Source organism: Rhinoraja longicauda, chromosome 9, assembly GCF_053455715.1.
Source record: "Rhinoraja longicauda isolate Sanriku21f chromosome 9, sRhiLon1.1, whole genome shotgun sequence".
Lineage (NCBI taxonomy): Eukaryota > Metazoa > Chordata > Chondrichthyes > Rajiformes > Arhynchobatidae > Rhinoraja > Rhinoraja longicauda.
In genome coordinates, this window is record NC_135961.1 from 18,587,895 (window position 1) to 18,611,356 (window position 23,462).

At 41.0% G+C, this 23,462-nt stretch overlaps 1 protein-coding gene across 1 annotated transcript in view; it reads left to right on the top strand.

The window, feature by feature from the left end:
• kcnk2a (potassium channel, subfamily K, member 2a) overlaps positions 1-23,462 on the top strand; it is a 90,868-nt gene that overhangs the window by 61,839 nt on the left and 5,567 nt on the right. Inside the window, exons 5-6 of the mRNA XM_078405802.1 lie at positions 11,963-12,149; positions 20,311-20,453. Coding sequence (XP_078261928.1) covers positions 11,963-12,149; positions 20,311-20,453 — 330 coding nt within the window. The remainder of the gene's footprint in view (positions 1-11,962; positions 12,150-20,310; positions 20,454-23,462) is intronic.

A 23,462-nucleotide genomic window follows, 5' to 3' on the forward strand; every position in this document is an offset into this window, starting at 1 on the left:
TCATCCAGGCACATGAAAAATGTTCTATCGAAGCCAGAGTGAATGGTGGAACTGTTTTGAGTTTTCAGGAGATGAGTCACTTTTTTATAGAGAACAAGCTTCTGATCTGCTCTTGTAGGAATGTATCATGTGGCTGGTATAGTTACACTTCTGGCCAGTCATGAACCCTCAGATAATTTAGAGATACAGAATGGAAACAGGCCCTTCGGCCCACTGAGGCAGCATCGACCGACGAACACCCACACACGAACGCTGTCGTACACACACTCGGGACAATTTACAGTTTTACCAAGCCAATTAGCCTTCAAGCCTTTAGATCTTTGGAGTGTGGGAGGAAACCGGAACACCTGGAGAAAACCCATGCAGGTCAGAGGGAGAATGTGCAGACAACACCTGCAGGCAGGATCAAACCCTGGTCTCTAGAGGTTTAAGGCAGCAACTCTGCTGCTGCACCAATGTGCTGCCCCTGAGATTATTCACCCAATAATCTCAGTTTCTCACAGTGGCTTTTCCTTGCCCCCTTGGTTTCTAGAATTTTATACTTTCCATCTTCCTGTTCTCCTTCTCTAATGCTCTAGCATTGTTGAACACCGAAGAAAGTGACAGAATCTAAACCAACCCGCTGCCATTTCTCCTCAAACTCGCGGCTCTTTTAAAACATATGATTTTATTAAAATTTGACAGGCAGCTTTTCTAAAAATAAAATTAAACAGCTCCAAGCAGGAGCACTTGAAGCAGAAGAGGAATTACCTCTCAGGGTAACTGAATGAATAATGCTGCTGGCTCCACTGAATGTGCCAACTATGCACCATTGCAATGTGGCTCAAAGCACCTTCACTCAAAGCAAAAATATCGTGCAGGCCCGGTCTTCTGAAAATGGTTAAGACCTTCCAGTAGAGATATTAAATTATTGGAAGACATTCAATATAAAATGTGTACTTAACATTAGACATTAGTCATGTTTTAGTGTAATATATAAAAGTAACGATTACAGTTTGATTAAAACTTTATTTTGAATATATTTTGAGGTTTGTGTCCATGAGACAAAACTGGAAACCATTGTGAGAATTCCGTGGCAAATAGTGCAACTGATAGGCAGATATTTCAAGTGAAATGTTTGCATATCTTTCGCAATAGCAAAGGTATAGATAAAACATATGGGAAACATACAGCAATGAGCAGCCGAGTGCTATGGATAAGAAATCTACACCACATGAGATTTATTTCTACCCTAACCTCTTCTCAAAGATTTAATCTTCCACATGAAATATTTTCCACCAATTCTTCCATTTGTATCAACCAAAATAATGTGGGAGGATACAGCTTGATAGGTCTGTATGCAAGAACATTCAAAATGCAGTGTTAAAGATAAGATTTCTTATCTATATGGAAAGAACAATATTTACATTTTATTTCTTTAAACTTAATTCAGCCAAGGATAAGTACAATTTTCATTTTTATGTTTGAAAATACGATACATTAGATGATAATTTTAAAACATCTTTACTATTTGAATAAGTTCATTAAGACAAATCAACCTTCCAACAAATACTTTAACTTATTGAAAGACATAGAATATAATTATATAACTAATTTTAAACATGTTTTTGTGAAGTAAAGATGGCTTAATGGAAAGATATATAGGAAGGAACTGCAGATGCTGGTTTATGCTGAAAATAGATACAAAGTGCGGGAGTAACTCAGCAGGTCAGGCAGCATCTCTGGAGAAAAGGGAAGGGTAACGTTTCGGGTCGGACCCCTTTTTCAGACTTTAATTGAAAGATAGTCCTGGAACACAAAGGCCCAGAACACATACATTTGCCCACCATGCCTCAATTTGTGAGGAATTTCATTTGCAATCCATAATTGCAATATTATAGGAGGTCTTCAACTACCTGAAAGATTGAATTGGGTGAGGATCCAAGACTGAAGTGTGCAATTTGGACAACAGCAATGTTGATTCTTATGGAGCACTCATTTGTTAACTGTGCTGAAACACATGTTGCATATGGGCATCTAAAACAGTGTGCAACAGCCTGTGGGCTGAAAGGTTAGAATAATTCTGATATCCATTATTTTCTGTATAATTCAAAACAAAGGGGGGGGGGGGGGGGGGTTAGCTACATATTATAATTTGCTGCACACTGTAACACTTACAGTATAACAGAGTATATTCAAGTAGAGGGAAATCCATTTTTTTTCTCCATGAGTGGACAACAGCAGGCAGCATAGATAGGTGCTTCTGGTGTGAACTCTGAGCTTTTATCAAAAGTAAATGTTATCACACTCCCTGAATATTCAATATGTGTGTGATCATTGCCAGCAGTCATCTACCAACATAATTGGTCTACAAAATTCACAACCTTGTCAACAAGGTTCACAAAATTCAATTATTCTTAAAAAGCAGCTTATTTGAGGATAATTCTCCTGCAGTTCAGATGAGAGGTACACACCATGGAATAAGATTTCAGTCCAAGACATGGTCTGAGCCATCAGGCATTCAGTTCCTGTCAGCAGTTGAACATGTGTGGCGTGATAACAACTTACTCCATCTCATTCCAACTGCCCAGCTGTGATTAGTTCCAACAAGAAGAAATTTAACAAATACCTTTTGACACTCGTGAGTATTATTACTGCCCAAGTTCCCTTCACCAGCATCCTGGGGGTGATTATTAATCAGAAACTGACTTGCATCCGATACCTGATTGCTGGTGTGCAAGAATATGTCAGTTACTGTGTCCTCTGCAGGGAAGGAGGGAGCTCTTTACTTCATGAAGCATTTTCCAGTTCAACATAAACAAGTGTCGCAGTAAAAGTTCTCCAATTTTCTGGTTGTGTCAAGTTCCAAAACTCTGAAAAGGCTTGAGGTGACTTTGATCAAAGTCACATCCATCCTTAATTGTCCTCTCCAAACTTCAGCATTAAGATTGCCTGCCGTCAACACAGTATGTCCTTAATGCACCGGCTAAAATGATATCAGCAACTCAGAGGCTTCCTCATATTGAGACCCTTTGAGCTAGAGGGACAAGGCTCTGGAGGTATTCATAGCCACAGGATGGCCTCCAAATTACCGGTCATCCCGATTACGTAACATATTGCCAATCCATTGTGATTTCAATAGACAATAGACAATAGGTGCAGGAGGAGGCCATTCGGCCCTTCGAGCCAGCACCGTCATTCAATGTGATCATGGCTGATCATTCTAAATCAGTACCCCGTTCCTGCCTTCTCCCCATACCCCCTGACTCCGCTATCCTTAAGAGCTCTATCCAGCTCTCTCTTGAATGCATTCAGAGAATTGGCCTCCACTGCCTTCTGAGGCAGAGAATTCCACAGATTCACAACTCTCTGACTGAAAAAGTTTTTCCTCATCTCAATTCTAAATGGCCTACCCCTTATTCTTAAACTGTGGCCCCTTGTTCTGGACTCCCCCAACATTGGGAACATGTTTCCTGCCTCTAACGTGTCCAACCCCTTAATAATCTTATACGTTTCGATAAGATCTCCTCTCATCCTTCTAAATTCCAGTGTATACAAGCCTAGTCGCTCCAGTCTTTCAACATTTGATAGTCCCGCCATTCCGGGAATTAACCTAGTAAACCTACGCTGCACGCCCTCAATAGCCTTCTAATCCAGTTCTGGCCAATTAGCCACACTGAGCAAATTTATTCATCGGACGCTTTAGAGCAGGTCCAAGATACTTGTCCACACCATCTTCAGGAGAGGATGGAGATATTTTTGACCTCCTAGCAGCATCCACCTTCCAGCCATGATCTTGAATGAAGAGAAATCTCAAAGCCAGTAAATTGAAAAAAAAATGCAGTGGCTGGAAATCTGAAACATAAATGCAAAACAAAACTGGAGAAATGCCTCCTTCCACTGCCAAAGAAAAGAGAAGAGAGTGTCATTTCTCTGGAATGTCAGCGGTTGAAGGGAGACTTGATAGAAGTATATAACATTGTGAGAGGCATAAATAGGATAGACAGTCAGAACCATTTCCCCAGGGTGGAAATGTTTAATGGGAAGTTTTTACACAGAGAGAGGTGGAGGCCTGGAACGGATGGCCAGGAGCGGTGGTGGAGGCAGATACTATTGTGGCATTTGAGAGGCTTTTAGATAGGCATATGGAAATGCAGGGAATGGAGGGATATGGATCATGTACAGCCAGATGAAATCAGTTTAACTAGGCTTACACAACATTGTGGGCTGAAGGGCTCTTTCATGCGCTGTACTGTTCTATGTTCTATGTTCTATAATGTACATAAGAAAATAAGAACCATTGTATGTCCCTACAACGTGTTAAATCACCCACCTTGGCATTATCAGCAGAGTTGGCTGCAGTACACTTGGTCCCTCTGTCCACATCATTTGTGTCTGCTATAGATGAGGATGTGAATATTGAAATGGTGAAAAGCATGTGAGGATGTGGTGAACCATCAGGCAGAAGTGATGATTGATAGAAAATGTTATCAAGTCACTCATCGAGGATGCATTGAGCACAATGTATGGTTGTGCAGTTGCTGGTGCATCAGTTGTGTTGCATATCCCTGAGATTTTAAAGTTCTTCCAGCATAGGGACTGGGTCCTTGAAGTTATCACCTAAGAATCTCTTTCCAGTAACATTCCTTCTCCAGACTGGAGAGCTTCCTGGATATTTTAAGATCTCCAGAACACTGTCAGGTAAATAGCTGGCTGCCGATGATCTTGGTAACAAATGCCCCCGATCTTTTATTGATCTACAGCAGAGGTTACAGTCAATAATAAATGCTTCACCAAAAGCTCGAGGCAGAACTTCAACCAGTGCTAGTGTCGTCAGGCTGGTGCACTTCGTCACAAAATTGTTCCCTGTTCTTATGCGCTCATGTAACAATTGGAACTGTTTAAATATTAAATTATTGCATGAGTTGCATACACAAAATTCAGCTAAAAGTGAAGAAACAAGAAAGTCCAGATGTTCATTAACAAACTTAAGAAGACAAAGTGCTGGAGTAACTCAGCAGTTCAGGCAACATCTTTGGAGAACAGGGTGATGTTTAGGGTTGAAGTGAAATTGAGACAAATGAGCACAGTTCCTTTCTGCTTTGGTCTTGCACTCCATATTTTTCATAGCAGTTTAATTTCTAGGTATTAATTCTTAATTCTCCTGCATCTGATTTTATATAGTAACATATTTCTTCCCTGTACCATTATAATTTTCAATGCTTTCTAGTTATCTTTCTGTTTAAAAACAGGCCAGGCAGCATCTCAGGAGATCTCAGGAGCATCTACGCCCACATTTTGATAATTTCTCCTGCCCTCCTGCTCTACGACCACATTTTGATACTCCTCCTCTCTTCGACGAGAGTTCAGCATCATGCTCTCTCGCTTCTCCCTCTCTGTGATTTCTCCTGCCCTCCTGCTCTACGACCACATTTTGATATCTCCTGAGATGTTGCCTGACCTGCTGAGTTACTCCAGCATTTTGTGAATAAATACCTTCGATTTGTACCAGCATCTGCAGTTATTTTCTTACACTTTCTGTTTAACAATACATTTCCTGTTTAAATATACATCCCCTGATTGGGAATTCTGTGATTCCTGCTAGAGTCACTATGCCATCCACAATTTAATAAATAATTCCCTTTCCACTTTTGCGCATCAGCGTGCACACTCCACTTAATTTTAAGTTTGGTAAGCTATGAGTGTATTTAAACTCCATGCCTGAATGCAAACATGTAACTTAATATTTGGGCTCCACATTGGGCACACACTGAATTGATGAACTCTAAAGATTTCCAAATCATTTCTAAAGTATGCTTGATGTCCTGTTGATACAGTTGTGTTATTCAGGAATATTTTCCACGAGATGTAAACAAACCACGTAGATTGTTAGTTAGTATAATATTTCACATACACAAAGTGGCTTCCTGAACTCAAAGCTCGTGTGACTATTTTCCTCTCGTTCCAAGAGCTGGTTAGGTTAAATTATTGACTAATGACACAAAGTGCTGGAATAACTCAGCGGGTCAGGCAGATCCCTGGAGAGCATGGATAAGTGATGTTTCAGGTTGGAACACTTCGGACATTTTAAATTATTGAAGTAAATGGTTTGCAATTATAGTTTGTATTTAATTTCAGCCTGAAACAAGATTTGTTTTACAAAATAAAATATTATTAAAATATATCTTGTTCAATCAGAACGTCAACTTTAATTTTTTTATTTCCATGTAAAAAATGACTTAGAGTCATAGAGTGAAACAGTGTGGAAACAGGCCCTTCAGCCCAATTTGCCCACACCTGCCAACTGCACTAGTTACACCAGTTACACTAGTCCCACCTGCCTGTGCTTGGTCCACATCCCTCCAAACATGTCCTTTTCATGTACCTGTCTAACTGTTTCTTAAACATTGGGATAGTCCCAGCCTCAACTACCTCCTCTGGCAGCATTGTTCCATACACCCAGCACTCTTGGTATGAAAAAACTTGTGACTGCAATAAATAAACCTTTTTCCTGTTTTCTTCCACCTGATTTTGAGCATGTAAACACATGGTTGATTAATGTCTTCTGCAATGGAACAATGGAAGAAAATTTAATATTAGTCGAAGAATCACAATATAGGTGGTCCTAATTTCTATAAGAACAGGAATAAACTATTTAGCTTCTTGTGTCTGTTCCACTGAGATCACGGGTAATCTGTAACATAAATCAATGTACTCTTATCTGTTGAAACAATTGGTTGAATAACTACCAGATTTATAATTATCAGATTGTACCATTTGTCACTTGTGGAAGAGAGTTGAAAATTAATGTAATTGTTTCCATGTGGAATTGTTTCCTACCTTCAGCTCTGGAGCTTTGACCTTTAGTCATTAACTCTCACTCCCTTCACGGTGTCCCAAATGACAGAAATGCCCATCTGTGCTATTGATTCCCCTTAATGTAATACATCTTTATACTTAGGTTTAGCTTTATTCAGATTTATTGTTTGTCACATGTACCAAGGTTCAGTGAAAGTCTTTGTTTAGCACACTGTCCAAACAGATCAGATATGCTATACAGAAATATAATCAACTCAAAATCAAGTACAATAGATAGAGTGGAGACAATGATACAGAGTGCAGTTTTTAGCATTGCAGTGGATCATTCCATAATCAAAGTCCATTTTTCACATGGGGTAGAGGTGAATTGGACAGAGCCTAAGCTTATGGAAGGACCATTCAGAAGCCTGACAATGGAGGGGAAGAAGCTGTCCTTGAATCTGGTGGTGCACACTTTCAAACTTCTGCACCTTCTGCTGGATGGGAGCAGGGAGAGAAGGAATGACTGGGGTGGGATGTCTTTGCTTATGTTGGCTGCTTTGCTGAGTCAGTGTGATGTATTATTTGTTCATGTCTTCATCATCCATGATGCATTTGATAAATATCTTTGTGCTCTTTTACTATGTTTACGTCGATCACTTAGCCGTCATCCCCTTGTAACCTTTTCATTGACTGCCATTTTAACGTGGAGTGACCTTTTATATTTTCCCAAGTCCCGGCTCGGTTAGTTTTTTCACATCCATGCATAATCTTTTCCCATTGAATATGCATGCGTGCCTGTTACAGATATCAAGTCTTTTTAAACTGTAGCAGTTTTCTAAACCCACAACTTTCTTTGTTCTGTGCGGCAAAATGTTTATTTAACCTTTGCTTTCTGTAATTGCTCTCCCTTATCAATTATTCTTCCATGTACTTGATTGGGATAAGTGAACATTACTTTTACAGCAATTAATTACAAAAGCTGATGGAATGTCAAGCTTTATTACAAGGGCTGTAGGTATAAAAGAAGGGGTATTTTGAAGCAACTGTACTGTACTGGTGAAATAGCGCCCGATGAGAGTTTTTCTACGTGTATTGCATTGACAGACCTGTTATGCTGCTGCAACTAAGAATGTTACTGTTTTTATTTTTGACAATTAGACACTTGAGTCTCCTGATTATTGACTCCTGACTTGGAATACAGTTTGATCTCTGTGTTTAAGAAAGGATCGACTTGCATTATAGGTAACACAGACAAATTTCACTGGATTTATTTCAGGTACCAAGTATTTGATATTTGGTACCAGACAGTGCCCTGGGAAGAGCTTAATAGAATCATAGTCATAGAGTCCTACAGCACAGAAAGAGGCCCTTCGGCCCATCGTGTCCGCGCCGCCCGTTACCAAACACAGTCTAATTTTAATCCCATTTTCCCGCATTTGGACCGTAGCCCTGAATGTTGTAGCATTTCAAGTGCCCATCCAAATGCCTCTTAAACGTTGTGAGTGTTCCCGCCTCCACCACCACCCCAGGCAGTGAGTTCCAGACTCCAACCACCCTCTGGGTGAAAAAGTACTTTCTCACATCCCCCCAAAACCTCCCTCCCCTTACCCTGTATCTATGTCCCCTCGTTGTTGAACCTTCCACCAGTGGAAGAAGTTCCCCGCCATCTACCTTATCTATGCCCCTCATGATCTTGTACACCTCGATCATGTCCCCTCTCAGCCTTCTCTGCTCCAGGGAAAACAACCCCAGTTTGCTCAGTTTCTCCTCATAGCCGAGGCCCTTCATCCCTGGCAGCATCCTGGTGAATCTCCTCTGCACCCTCTCCAAAGCTATCACATCCTTTCTATAATGTGGTGACCAGAACTGTACACAATACTCCAGCTGTGGCCTCACCAGTGTTCTGTACAATTCCATCATTATCCCCAACTTTTATATTCGATGCCCCGGCTAATGAAGGCCAGTAACCCATATGCCTTTTTGACCACCCTGTCCACCTGTCCTGCTGCCTTCAAGGACTTGTGTACCTGTACTCCAAGGTTCCTCTGTACCCCTGTCTTCTCTAGGGTCCTGAAGAATTGAAGAATAGGTATAAGAATAGTCCCTAGGTATTGAAGAAGCAAATGAGAGGAAACGCACAAAGTGCTAGGGACTGGTGGAGATGTGCCGGGACGGAGGCTGGAAGACACGCTATGAACCCATAGAGGTGGGGGGTAGAGGCTTTGCAGGACGCTCACTCTGCAAAGTCCTCAACCAATTGGGCATTACGGGGCTGGCAAAGAAGAGGGCCATTCAATCCGCAAGGGAAACCGCAGAGAAAGCCACGAGATGGCTTTGGATTAAGAGGGCTGATCTGTGGGCGGTTGCTGGTGGGAAGCAAGTCGGGGCCTGATCAACCCCGGCTGGGTCGCCCGGATAAAATCTCGTGGCGGGCCAGATGTGGCCCACGGGCCATAGTTTGGAGATCCCTGCACTAGACTGTCGTCTTCAGTTCTACACATCACCTGAAACAAAGATGTGAAGACTTTAGAGACGAGGCAGAGGAGAATTACTAGAATAGTTCTACTATTTTCTACTATTAAACCACAATTTTAGTGGATAGACTGGTTGTTGTGGTTGAAACACAGGAGTTGGAAAGTGGATGTGTTAATGACATTGGCTTAATGAAAACAGTCCAAAACAGGAAGAGTGGCCGGAAATTGTTCAAGACATCCTTGCTATGGAAAAGTTGACATACCAATAGACAATAGACAATAGGTGCAGGAGGAGGCCATTCGGCCCTTCGAGCCAGCACCGCCATTCAATGTGATCATGGCTGATCATTCTCAATCAATACCCCGTTGCTGCCTTCTCCCCATACCCCCTGACTCCACTATCCTTAAGAGCTCTATCCAGCTCTCTCTTGAATGCATTCAGAGAATTGGCTTCCACTGCCTTCTGAGGCAGAGAATTCCACAGATTCACAACTCTCTGACTGAATTTTTTTTTCCTCATCTCAGTTCTAAATGGCCTTCCCCTTATTCTTAAACTGTGGCCCCTTGTTCTGGACTCCCCCAACATTGGGAACATGTTTCCTGCCTCTAACGTGTCCAACCCCTTAATAATCTTTAATAAGAGTCAAAGAGAATACATTTGAAAAGAACTGGAAAAAATGTATCATTTATTTGAGACACGACACCAACTAAATGAATGCTTAACTAGATATTAGAAGATTATATTATATAGAACTAGATAACATGTTTGTATGAATATTGAAAAATTTCCGGACAACAAATCATTGTCACTTTTTTATTTTTTATTTGGTAAGTGTACCTCCTTGTTTTATTATATATTTATTTATTTATTATTTTTCTTATTTTATTTATGTTGATGTTGTTGTACTGTTCTGTCTATATCTCTGTGAAAACTCAATAATAAACAAAGAACAAGAAGAGTTAGACTATAGGAAATTCAAACAGAACCAGAAGAGACATGAGGACAAAACCTCTGATCTGTCAGGTAATGCACTGCTGAGACTAGTGGGGGTAGATTCAAAGTTATTGTTCAAAAAAAGGAACTGAATGAAATTTTAAATGGAAAATAAAAACGTGGCTATAGGGATTGCACAAAGGAGTGGGACTGTCTGGATTTTGAGGCAGCAAGCGGTCAATAGGCAAAATAACACCATCACAGGCTGTAACCATTCTGTGGCTGTCAGTCGTTAACAAATCTACCAGGAGGCCTTAGAGTTGCCTTACAGCGTTTGCAGTGCCAGTGACCTGGGTTCAATCCCGACTACGGGTGCTGTCTGTACGTAGTTTGTACACTCTCCCCGTGACTTGTGGGTTTTCTCCGAGATCTTCGGTTTCCTCCCACACTCCAAAGACGTGCGGGTTTGTAGGTTAATTGGCTTGGGTTTGTATACTTGGTATAAGCGTAAATTGTCCTTAGTATGTATACGATAGTACTAATGTGCAGGGATCGCTTGTCAGCACGGACTTGGTGGGCCGAAGGGCTTGTTTCCGCGCTGTATCTCTAAACTAAACTAAACTAAATTAAACTAAACTAAACTAAATTAAACTAAACCTGATATAGTATGGTTGCAATCTAACTAAGACTTGCCTTTTTTTTCCCCTTCACACTGTTCATTCTCACACCATTTTCAATGTTAACTTTTTGTTACATTTCCTCATGGTAAGTGGATTGCACAGGCGTGCCATCCTCAATCGGATGATCACCTCTAAGTGCCCTTGGGAATTGTACAAACTCCAATAAGAAACTTCAGCATCGTATTGATGGAATTATTTCTTTTTAGCATGCTTAAGTTTAAGTTTAGTTTTATTATTGCCATATGTACCGAGGTACAGATCAGATATTACTATACATGAACACAATAATGACAAATTCAAGTGCAATGGATCAGGAAAAGGGGGAGATACAGAGTGCAGATACAGTCCTCAGCATTGCACAGCAGTCAGTAAACCCTGGAATTATAATGTCTGTGAAATGTTGATATTCTGTTTACAAATGCATTAAATCCAAGCTGAAGATAACTGAACATCCAGCAGATCCTTATGCTTAAGAGCAGCACAGTGGAACTGCAAAAGCTAACTTTCCACCTATGCAAAAGTGAATTTGCTTTATCCCTGTGTGTCATTTACTTGTCATTGTTTAAGTGATACAATGGAGAATCTTGCATTCATTCTCTTACTGATGTATGTCTGAGGCAAATATAACATCAAATATGACATATGAGATCAGTCTGAAGAAGGGTCTCGACCCAAAACGTCACCCATTCCTTCTGTCCAGAGATGGTGCCTATCCCACTGAGTTACTCCAGCATTTTGTGTCTATCTTCAATTTAAACCAGCATCTGCAGTTCTTTCCTACACTTGACATCAAAACTAGTGGATGTAGAGACATTTAGTTATTTATTTAGTTTATTTATTGTCACAGTGAAAAAATTTCTGTTGCGTGTTATCCAGCACGTATAGAGTTATATACGCATATATACACAGAGTTGTACATCACAGAAACAGATCCTTTGGCCATCGCATTCATGCGTATGTATACTCATTTATGATGCCATTTTGATTTTTAGGAATACTATCTGTTATTCCAGTCGAGATAACAATTTAAAGGAATGATCAAGAGGGCTGGACGCAATTAAATATTTTCAATTTTATTTATTTTTATTTTGCAGAAATGGAAGATCAGTCAAACAAAAATCCGTGTAATCTCCACTTGCCTGTTCATACTGTTTGGATGTGTATTGTTTGTGGTTATCCCTGCTATGATATTTAAACACATAGAAGGTTGGACAGCTATGGAGTCCATCTATTTTGCAGTGATCACTTTGACAACAATTGGATTTGGTGATTATGTAGCAGGTAAGAATTATTTCAAGTAACTAAGTGCCAAAGGGAATCTAACGGTCTGGCAAATGTCACCTGTCCCAAAACACGATGTGATATTTTTAAAGCATGTAAATGCCATGATTCCAGAATTAATCCCCTTAAGAAAACAAGGAAAGTTTACATCTTTTCACCTTTGCCATGGCAAGCTCAATTATTACTTTGCCATCTATTTAAAAATAAATGTTAGAATCAGGTAGCCCTTTTCTAAGCACCTATAAATCTTCAGGAATTGTATCCATTTTATTGGAAAACTGCAATCCTCTACTTGTCATTCAACGTGCCATGAAAATGTCAAAAATGTTTTGGAATATGTGCCTGCAATCAAAGAAGGAAATCCAGAAATTGTGCCCCCCTCCCCACTGCCAGTGTATATATGATTTTGAAGCCTTCCCCAGCAATCAATACGTGGATAGAATTACAGATACCTATTTATCAACTATTTTTAAAATGTAAAATACCCTTAAAATCGGCACACTATGGGTAAGCCTTTAATGGCTTACCCAGCCTTAATTACTGTTCATAACTCTCTACCTCTACTCTCTACCTCTCTATTACCTCTAGAACTATATCCACCCAAAGCTATATATGTATGTTTACTTCCATTGGGTAAATGTCTCAAAATCTAAGGTTTTATTTTAATTTTTGTTTGTTTTCGATGTTAAAACTACACATGTGCTCTAATCGTCAAAGTGCAAACATTTTTTTTTAAATTGAGGTTTTTTTTCCCTCTCTTGTTTGTTGTAAGGGTCCTTCAATGTGGTTGGCTGCTCAGCAAGCTACTGACATCACTGGTTCCAGACACCAGGGATTTCCCAGAACTGACTCTGGTCGAGAATCAATATCACCCAATAAGGGAAAGTCAAAGCGACAGAGATTGTCAGATGGATGTATGCAGCTTGCCTCAGTGTTACCCTGGCAATATATCTCACGGCCAAAGACTACCAAATCTTAGTCATTATCTCTTTCTAATAATTTGGTAGGATTTCAATCAGTGGCTGTCCCCTCTGAATACATGGGGATGCATTTCCAGCACAGGATGAATTTAACATTAAGCTGTAGTTATTTTCATTGATCTCCAATGCTTTAAGACTGTGCCATGGGAAGAAATGGAATGGAATAGGATTCTTTATTGTCACATGTGATGAGGCACAGTTCAATTATTTGTAATAATTGAGCATGACACTAAAGGTAAAGAAGGATTTAGATGCAATTACTTATTTTGTAGCAATTCTTTGCTTGCATACCCAATGTTTACAAATAGCTGCCACCTACAGCACTGACAAAGTTACAAAGGCTCCTCCTTTGTTATCCCCCTCCCCCACAGTGTTTCCTCCACTCAGGGTCTTCCATTGTTCTTCCCCTCTCGTCCTCACGGCAGTCCCCCGTCAGTAAAATCAAATTCAAATTTCGTATTCTATTCTTTGTACAGCCAATAACATTTTACTTCTAATAATTACTCCTGGTTGTCTGCATTTTAAGCAATTTAGAAGTATGTTTTGGCCTGGATTTTTTTGGAGAATTGTCACTCTATGGATTCGCTGCCAATCCCTGCATTTCCCTGCAGAGGTAAGGAGGTGTGAAAACACGCACCTCCAGATTCAGGGACAGGGAAATTGGAGGAGCAGCACCTCATATTTCGCCTGGGCAGTTTGCAGCCCAGTGGTATGAACATCGACTTCTCCAACTTTAGATAGTTCCTCTGTCCCTCCCGTCCCCTCCTCCTTCCCAGATCTCCCTCTATCTTCCTGTCTCCACCTATATCCTTCCTTTGTCCCGCCCCCCTGACATCAGTCTGAAGAAGGGTCTCGACCCAAAACGTCACCCATTCCTTCTCTCCTGAGATGCTGCCTGACCTGCTGAGTTACTCCAGCATTTTGTGAATAAAAACCTTCGATTTGTACCAGCATCGGCAGTTATCTTCATACTACTTGTTGCTCCACAGTTTCATCCCAGCTGTTATCAGGCAATTGTACCATCCTATTACCAATTAGAAAGCAGTCCTGACCTGCCATCTACCTCATTGGAGACCCTCAGACTATCTTTACTCCGACTTCACTGGACATAATCTTGCATTTATGGCGAGTCTGGAGGCTTGTACTTTGTTAAAGAAGTTTATTGCGGCAGCAATATTCAATTACAAAGGATAACAAACGAGATTACAGACAACCATTAACTCAAACTGTTCACATCGAAGTTCTCTTCCCACTGCCTGGTTTTTAGCCCCAAAACCACCACCTGACCTAGCTGGCCAATCAGCGGGTTCGACTCTCAGGACCAATCCTTATGGTCGCACCACCATGTGACCTTGCTGGCCAATCCGAGGGTTCGACTCTCAGGACCAATCCCTATGGTCGCTACACATTAAACATTATTACGTTTATCCTGTATCTGTACACTGTGGACACTTGATTGTAATCAAGTATTGTATTTTCACTGACTGGATAGTACGCAACAACAGAAGCTTTTCATTGTACCTTATTGTCACACATGACAATAATAATTAACTAAACTAAATCTATGCTAGCAAATCTAGAATAACGCATGGTGTTACTGCAGGTCTAGCCATTCTGTCAACAACTTGCCATTACTTCTGTAACTCTGCTGCTCCACTGGATTCCTTTAAGGTGCAAAGTGCCAGCCCCCCAATGAACCTACTAAAAGCACTGGGCCAGTTCTAACATAGTATAAGGAGTCCCAACTCTATGCATTTAATTGAAGAGCAATGGCTGTTTAGCAATGAAGTAATCGATAATGTATGTGTAGGAAGGAACTGCAGATGCTTGTTTAAACCGAAGATAGACACAAAAAGCTGGAGTAACTCAGCGGGTCAGACAGCATCTCTGGAGAAAAGGAATAGGTGACATTTTTGAAATGTGTAACAATTTAACAAAATATTTCTGCTTTATTATTGTTGAATAAGTTTTCAAAGTTTTTGTGATAATTATTCAGAAACATTCATAGTTTTAGAAAGTTTCAACCACCAGCTAAACCAGTTATCTCATCAAACTGTACAGGATTCTTAAAGGAATTGGTGAGCTAGATGCAGGGAAGATAGTTCATCTGCCTGAGGAATTGAGGACCAAGTGAAAGAATGAAGGGCGGCAATTTAGGATGGAAATTACGTGGTGAACTCTTAAAGGGAAAGTAAAAAAGATTAAAAGCCAACCTGACAAGGCGATTGAATGCACGTGTATAAAATACTTTTAAAAATTAGGATTTGAATGGAAGTGATGTCAAATTAGTCGGTGTGGGCAAGTTGGGCTGAAGGGCCTGTTTCCACGCTGTATGACTCGATGACTCCAACAGAAGGGCAACTTTTTCGCACGGAGGGTAGTGGATATTTGGAATGAGCCTCCAGAAGTAGTAGTTGAGACAGGTACAATAATAACATTTAAAAGAAATTTGGGCAGGTACAGGCAGAGGAAGCGTTTAGAGGGATATCAGCCAATTGCAGTTATTCATTCCATTTTTTAATGGGTGAACACTGATCTGCCCTCATCCTACGGTGATAGACAATAGACAATAGGTGCACACTTATGCACATTAAACTGCATCTGCCATGCATCCGCCCACTCACACAACCTGTCCAAGTCACCCTGCAACCTCATAGCATCTTCCTCACAGTTCACAATACCACCCAGCTTTGTATCATCTGCAAATTTGCTAATGGTACTTTTAATCCCTTCATCCAAGTCATTAATGTATATTGTAAATAGCTGTGGTCCCAGCACCGAGCCTTGCGGTACCCCACTAGTTACTGCCTGCCATTCTGAAAGGGACCCATTTATCCCCACTCTTTGCTTTCTGTCTGTCAACCAATTTTCTATCCATGTCAGTACCTTACCTCCAATACCATGTGCTCTAATTTTGCCCACTAATCTCCTATGTGGAACCTTGTCAAAGGCTTTCTGAAAGTCAAGGTACACCACATCCACCGGCTCTCCCCTGTCAATTTTCCTGGTTATATCCTCAAAGAATTCCAGAAGATTAGTCAAGCATGATTTCCCCTTCGTAAATCCATGCTGACTCAGAACAATCCTGTTACTACTATCCAAATGATAGTGATGAAGGTAAACATCAACAAAGTCTAGGTAGGTCACATAGTTTGTATCCGTACAGAGATGTTTATAGCGCCATGGTCTGTGAGTTGGAAGGCAGATGTGTAGGTAGCTATAAAATAAGTCATTGCATTCTCCTACAAAGAAAACAGTGCCCTTTTACAACAGTATTGGTATTATATCTCCACACTGATATTTTGTAAAAAATTGTAATTGTCCATTTAGGCGAGAGAACCATTAAATAGCGATAAAATAAATTTAAAAGCAATTAAGATAGATTAAAAAGCTATGTTACATGATGATTGAATTGATATGTATAAAATACTCCAGGTTGCTTTTTGCACTGTATCTCAGTACACCTGACAATAACACACCAACATCAATACCAATACTAGCTTGACAATTCTTCTAATTTGCTTTCACTTCCATCATCCCAAGCCTACAAAGACCACATACAGCACTATAAAGATGCCCTCTCCCATGCCCACTCCACCTACTACTCTCAAATAATTCACTCTGGCTCCGGAAACCCCAAAACACTCTTCTCTACAATAAACAAACACCTCAGCCCCCTGGACACCATCTCCCAATCATTCACAGTTGACAAATGCACCACTTTCCTTTCATTCTTCCAAAGCAAAATAGACAACATCTACAGCACCTTAACCACCAACGCACCTGCTCCCCCTCAAACCACCTGCTCCCCCTTATCCTGTCAACCCCTGCCTCAGTTCTCCCCAATCTCCACCACCGACCTCTCTGACCTCTTCACAGGAATAAAAACTGCCACCTGCTCTCTGGACCCCATCCCCTCCAGCTTTGTCAAGGCCTGCCTTCCTGCTCTCTCTCCACTTATCACTGCAACAATAAACTCCTCCCTGTCCACTGGCATCGTCCCGCCATCCCTCAAAATCGCTGCTGTCACCCCCATTCTGAAAAAACCTGGTCTCAACCCTGACACCCCAAACAACTTCAGACCAATCTCCAACCTACCCTTTCTGTCCAAAGTTTTGGAACGTGCTGTAGCTTCCCAACTAAAATACCACCTCTCTACCAATAACCTGTATGAAACTTTCCAATCTGGATTCCGCTCAAACCACTGTACTGAAACTGCGCTCCTCAAAATCACAAACGACATTCTCCTCTCCTCCGACGCTGGCAACCTCAACATCCTCATCCTACTTGACCTCAGCGCCGCCTTTGACACCATAAATCACTCCATTCTCCTCACCCGACTTGAAACCTCCCTTAACATCACCGGCACAGCCCTATCCTGGTTTAAATCTTACCTCTCTGACAGACACCAGTTCATCTCCATTAACAACTGTAAATCCCCCACCGCTCCCCTCCCCCAAGGTGTCCCCCAAGGCTCAGTCCTTGGCCCCCTCCTCTTCATCCTCTACCTGTTCCCCCTTGGTCAATTAATCCGCCGTCATGGTCTCAACTTCCACTGCTTCGCCGATGATATCCAGCTCCTCATCTCCACCAAGTCAATCTCCTCCACCACACACTCTACACTGACAAACTGCATTACTGAAATAAAATCTTGGCTTCAATCAAACTTCCTCAAACTCAATTGCAACAAATCTGAAATCATCATCATTGGTCCAAAAATGCTCACCAAATCCACCCAAAACTTCATCCTCAACATTGATGGTCTCCCAGTATCCACCTCACCTCACATCCGGAATCTTGGAATCATCCTTGATCAAACCCTCTCCTTCGACAAACACATCAAACACATCACAAAGGCAGCCTTCTTCCACCTCAAAAACATTGCCCGTCTCCGTCCATCCCTCTCCTCCACAGCTGCAGAAACCCTCATCCACGCCTTCATCACCTCCCGTCTGGACTACTGCAACAGCCTCCTCTATGGTGCACCCTCAAAAATCATCAATAAACTTCAATAGATTCAAAACTCCGCTGCCCGTCTACTCACACACACCTCGATCCGTGACCATATCACCCCCGTCCTTTATAAACTCCACTGGCTCCCCATCCCCCAGAGAATCCAGTACAAAATCCTCCTCATAACCTACAAAGCCCTCCATAACCTGGCCCCATCCTACCTGACCGACCTCCTCCACAGGCACACTCCCACCTGCACCCTCCGCTCTGCCGCTGCCAATCTCCTATCCCCCCACATCCGGACTAAACTCAGATCCTGGGGGGACAGGGCTTTCTCCATCGCTGCTCCCACCCTATGGAACTCACTACCCCAAACCGTTAGAGACTCCCCCACACTCACCACATTCAAAACATCGCTGAAGTCTCACCTGTTCAGTACTGCCTTCAACCACTGAAGGTCACCTCACCTACTGTCTCCTTTCTCTGTTCATTTATTTATTTACTTATTTATCTATTTATTAATTTCCCTATGTTCTCAAAATCTCTGTAAAGCGTCTTTGAGTATATGAAAAGCGCTATATAAATAAAATGTATTATTATTATTATTATCATCTGTGTTGGTTTTAAATCTAGATTTAAAAACAGCCATGAGTATTTTATACATACCCATTCAATCATCATGTAACATAGCTTTTTAATCTTTCTTAATTGCTTTTAAATTTATCTTATCACTATTTTAAGGTTCTCTCAATATCATCTTACTAGACTCTCCATATGTTCTGTAAATAAAATATATAACATGAATGAATGAATGAATGAATACTTTATTGTCACATGTGAGAAGTCACAGTGAAATTCTTTACTTGCATAGCCAAGGTATGCAAATAGTCGCCCATAAAGGGCGCATACAAAGTTACAAAGTAACTGGGTCCCCCTTTGTTCTTCCCCTCCTCCCCCTCCTTCATGGTGGTCTCCCCACGCCGGGTCCTCCTTTGTTCCTTCCCTCGGCAGTGGCATCCTCACTCCCACGTGGTCTGTCCTTGTTCCTCGGTCGGCGCCGTCATTGCCCCACCGACCTCTCCACTACCGCTGCTGGGTCCTCTCCAGACGCCTCTGTGGTGCCGGATCAGGCTCCAACCAGGGGTTCAGTAGACCCAGGGGCAGTTGGCCACGGACTTCGTCGACCCATGAGACTCCATGTCCCGAGGCTCCGACCCGCGAGGCTCTACGTCCCATGAGGCTCCGCCCTCTGCTGCAGCGGCCCTCCGGATAGCGTCTATAAGTGCATCCGCGTGTTTGCCCATAATATTAAAGATAGATGTGCACACCCATCCAAACCAAGGTGTGGTCTTGTTCAGTTCTTCCTCTGTGCTATCCTCAGCCACTTACCCTTTTTCTCTATTCTTGGGCTATCTGAGCTGAGGTATTTTATACTCCTCTGTTCTCTTCAGGACCTGCACCATCTATTTTTATAATTAGATATTCAGTCATCTGCCTGATTAGAAAGATAGTGTTGGTCTGGCGTTTACATTTTCAGTTGCTTCCCTCAATAAATGTAGGTGAACTCGCTGCCAATTCTCAGCATACATCTTTAATTAACATGCATCCTCAGTGCTGTTGCTTGCCCCCAACTACACAAAATAAATCCCATCACACCCCTTGGCTCTCAAGTTGCACAATTACTTCTTTCAGATATTGTTAAAATCCTTAATAAAAATCCTGTGAATATTCCCTTTATTTACAGTTTTACATAACATGGTATTATATTTTCTTTTAATCTTGTGAAGTTGAAAACTCTTTCCATCCCCAATCCATAATCAATTGGGGTACCGTGAAAAGCAGAATAAATATTAGCAATGTGATATTTTTAAAGGCCTCTCTGAGAAAGCCAATTAATTTAGTGCCAATTAGCATCATGTTAGGTCTTGGACTAGGCATTGAATTTGCGCTGGTTAAATATATACGTCTCAGTGCTCTTAACAACCATTACTATAAACCTTTGAGGTCAATACAATGCTGCAATTATCCTCAGACCAACAATTGAAGTGTTATTGCAGCTATCACTCACCCAGCCTGCATAAAAGGACCCCTATAGTTAGACTCTCATTTGCAAAAGTATTTTTGAGCCAATGTTCTCTTTTCTGTTGTTTTGTTGCATTCTGAATAACATTTGTAGGCTACAGTTCTATTTGAACTTGAATGACGTTGATTCTTTTAATAATGTTTAGGAGAGAGTCCAGATAAAGAATACCTCGACTGGTACAAACCTGCCGTGTGGTTCTGGATCCTGGTAGGACTTGCCTACTTTGCCGCAGTGCTAAGTATGATTGGAGATTGGCTTCATGTCATATCAAAAAAGACACAGGAAGAGGTGGGTTATTTGAAATGCTCTACCCTATACTTCTAATGCCATATCATTATTAAGGCAGAAGTAAAAACTTCAATTTCAATAGAATCACATAATGCTGATTTGAAAGCAATATTATTTTATACAAATCCATTCAATTATCTTGTCACTTATGACTTTTAAGTTTTTAAAAATCCCCTGCAGCAGCAATAACAAAACATACAAATATTTCTATCTTTCCTTTGTTGAAATATGTGGTGGGAGTTACCTAAATCGTGTTCACTTCATTCAGATGGAAATTGCAAAAGACATCTTATTAATTTTAAGTTCTTCTTATTAAACTAATCCATTTATAGCACGAGCATGTTAGAAAGAGGGAACTGTATAGGGTTGTGTGTCATCGGTTTTGTTTCTTCTGTGGCTGAGTCCAGATACACAAAAGCTGAACACTAAGAAATTCAAACAATATGGAAGTGCTTCTTTTAATGCACACAGAAAAATTGTTATCATGTGGAATTTTCTGCTGTGTGCAGTATTTGAAGCAGTTTGGGGCACAGTGCAAAGGAAATAAAGTATAACAGTATTGGTGAGAAGAAATAATTAGAATCGACGCATGCTCATGTGGAGCAGAGATAACATTGTAGATTATTTGGTTCATAGAGGTTATTCCCACCTTGTAGCGTGTTTGCAATTCAATGTTTCATTAGAAATACAGCCTTGATCTTTTAATTGTATCTCATGAAAACCCCATGCTGCAAGTGTTTCGAACACCTATGAATTGATTCTCACTATTCTCGGAACAGTCCTTTGATTTGCTTATTATTGACTTAAGCAGCTGCTCATCAGAACTTTGTTGGATAATTTCACTTTGTGTTTCTATTACACTGAACCCTGTGCAGTGCTTAGTTGGAATTTGAGGTTACGGGACATTGAGCAGCTTGTCCAACATCGGTGACCATTCGCTCCAACAGATGCATGCAAGCTCCTAACAGAATAATGCCACCTGTTCTATTCCCTGTCTTTTGTTTTCTTGCGCCTGCAACTTATTGTCTTTTAGATGCCCATCCGTACCCCTTTTGATTCTCGTGACTCATGACTCTCACATTACAGTAGTCAATTAACCTACTAATATATCTGTCAGATGTAGAAGGAAAGTCTTTTACTTTCTGAGTGGTGAAAAGAAGGAATTAAATATTTAACATATATATTACTATTATTTGGCTATTAAGATGAGAGTTTTTATTGACTTGCTTTTCTATTGGTTGCTGGAATCAAAATGTCTTAATGTTCCCTAGATTGAGGGAAATGTAACATATTATTTTTGTAATAATATAACTGCAGAATGGAAATTCTTGCTTAATGTTTAAGATTAGCTTAGTGAATTTAATGAATAAATTATAAACAAAATTTAGACTGCTATCCTTAGCTTGTGAAATAAGTGTTATGTCACGATTCGGAAAAAATGAAAGAATTACAGAGGAAGAACTTGTTCATGGCTTAATTGCTGAATTAAAGTTTAATTTTATTGTTTAATGCCCTTGAGATGTAAAGTCTAGACTTTTTAAAGCTTTATTTTTATAAATGCCAGAGTACATTTCTGAGGTAAGTGTGCATCTGAAGATTCATTGATTTGGCACCTTTTACATTGTGAGATGTATTGAGCAACTTCATGGCAGATCATCTAAAAAGAATTCCACAGATTCACAACTCTCTGGGTGAAAATGTTTTTTCTCATCTCAGTCCTAAATGGCCTACCCTTTATTCTTAAACTGTGACCCCTGGTTCTGGACTCCCCCAACATCGGGAACATTTTTCCTGCATCTAGTCTGTCCAATCCTTTTAAGAATTTTATATGTTTCAGTGAGATCTCCTCTCACCCTTCTAAATTCCAGTGAATATAAGCCCAGTCGACTTTTTGAATGTTCAGTCGTAAACTTCAATTTTTAGCATAGGTCGGTTAGTACGATAGTCATTTGTTTCTAAACAGATTCATACAATCATAATCAATGCAGCACAAATGTAGGCACAAAGTACTACAGTAACTCAGTGGGTCAGGCAGTATCTCTGGAGAATATGGATAGGTGACATAGGTTGCAGGAAAATTGTTCCTGATGTTGGAGGAGTCCAGAACCAGGGGTCACAGTTTCAGAATAAAGGGTTGGCCATTTGGGACTGAAATGAGAAAAATCTTTTTCAGCCAGAGAGTTGTGAATCTGTGTAATTCTCTCCCACAGAAGACAGTGGAGGCAAATTCACTGGATGTATTCAAGAGAGAGGTAGATATAGCTGTTAGGGCTAACGGCATCAAGGGATATGGGGATAAAGCAGGAACAGGGTGCTGATTCTGGATGATCAGCCATGATCATATTCAATGGCAGTGCTGGCTCGAAGGGCCGAATGGCCTACTTCTGCACCTATTTCCTGTTTCTAAGTTTCTACATACAGCATTAAGATGCCTCCAAATAATGATTTAAAAAAAAAATGCTATGTTGTATCTGTATATTACTAAAACCCACATCTTGTATATTTGTGGGTTTGTGGATATATTTGTTCCCGAAATACAGCCAAAATTGTACACAATAGTGCATCAATTTTAGGCCCACCTTACTCACCATTGGCCTGCGGTTCAAATGGTTGTTATAGTTTTTAAGTTTTTCACTTTTTAAACTTTATAAATCACTTTTTAAACTTTAAAAATCACTTTATAAACTTTAATAAATCCCTTTTCCACTTGCCGTGCCTGTCAGCCATGCCTGCGCAGTAATACCTCCATGTTCGACGTCACAATGGGAACCCAACGGGTCCGCGCCTGCGCAGTTGGGGTCCGTTGATACTTATGCAAGATGGCCGCCGGATCCGCGCGTTCGCTCAAAGCGCACTGGTTGTCCGCCGGGTCTCCTTCCTGATCAAAGCAACGGCCGTCACCGTCGAGCTGCCGCTGCAGGGGAGGTTTGCACCCAACGGGTCCACGGGTCGCTCTGGACACCGCGATGGCCGCCCGGGGCCAGGGTGACTGGCTCCCTCTCCCCTTTC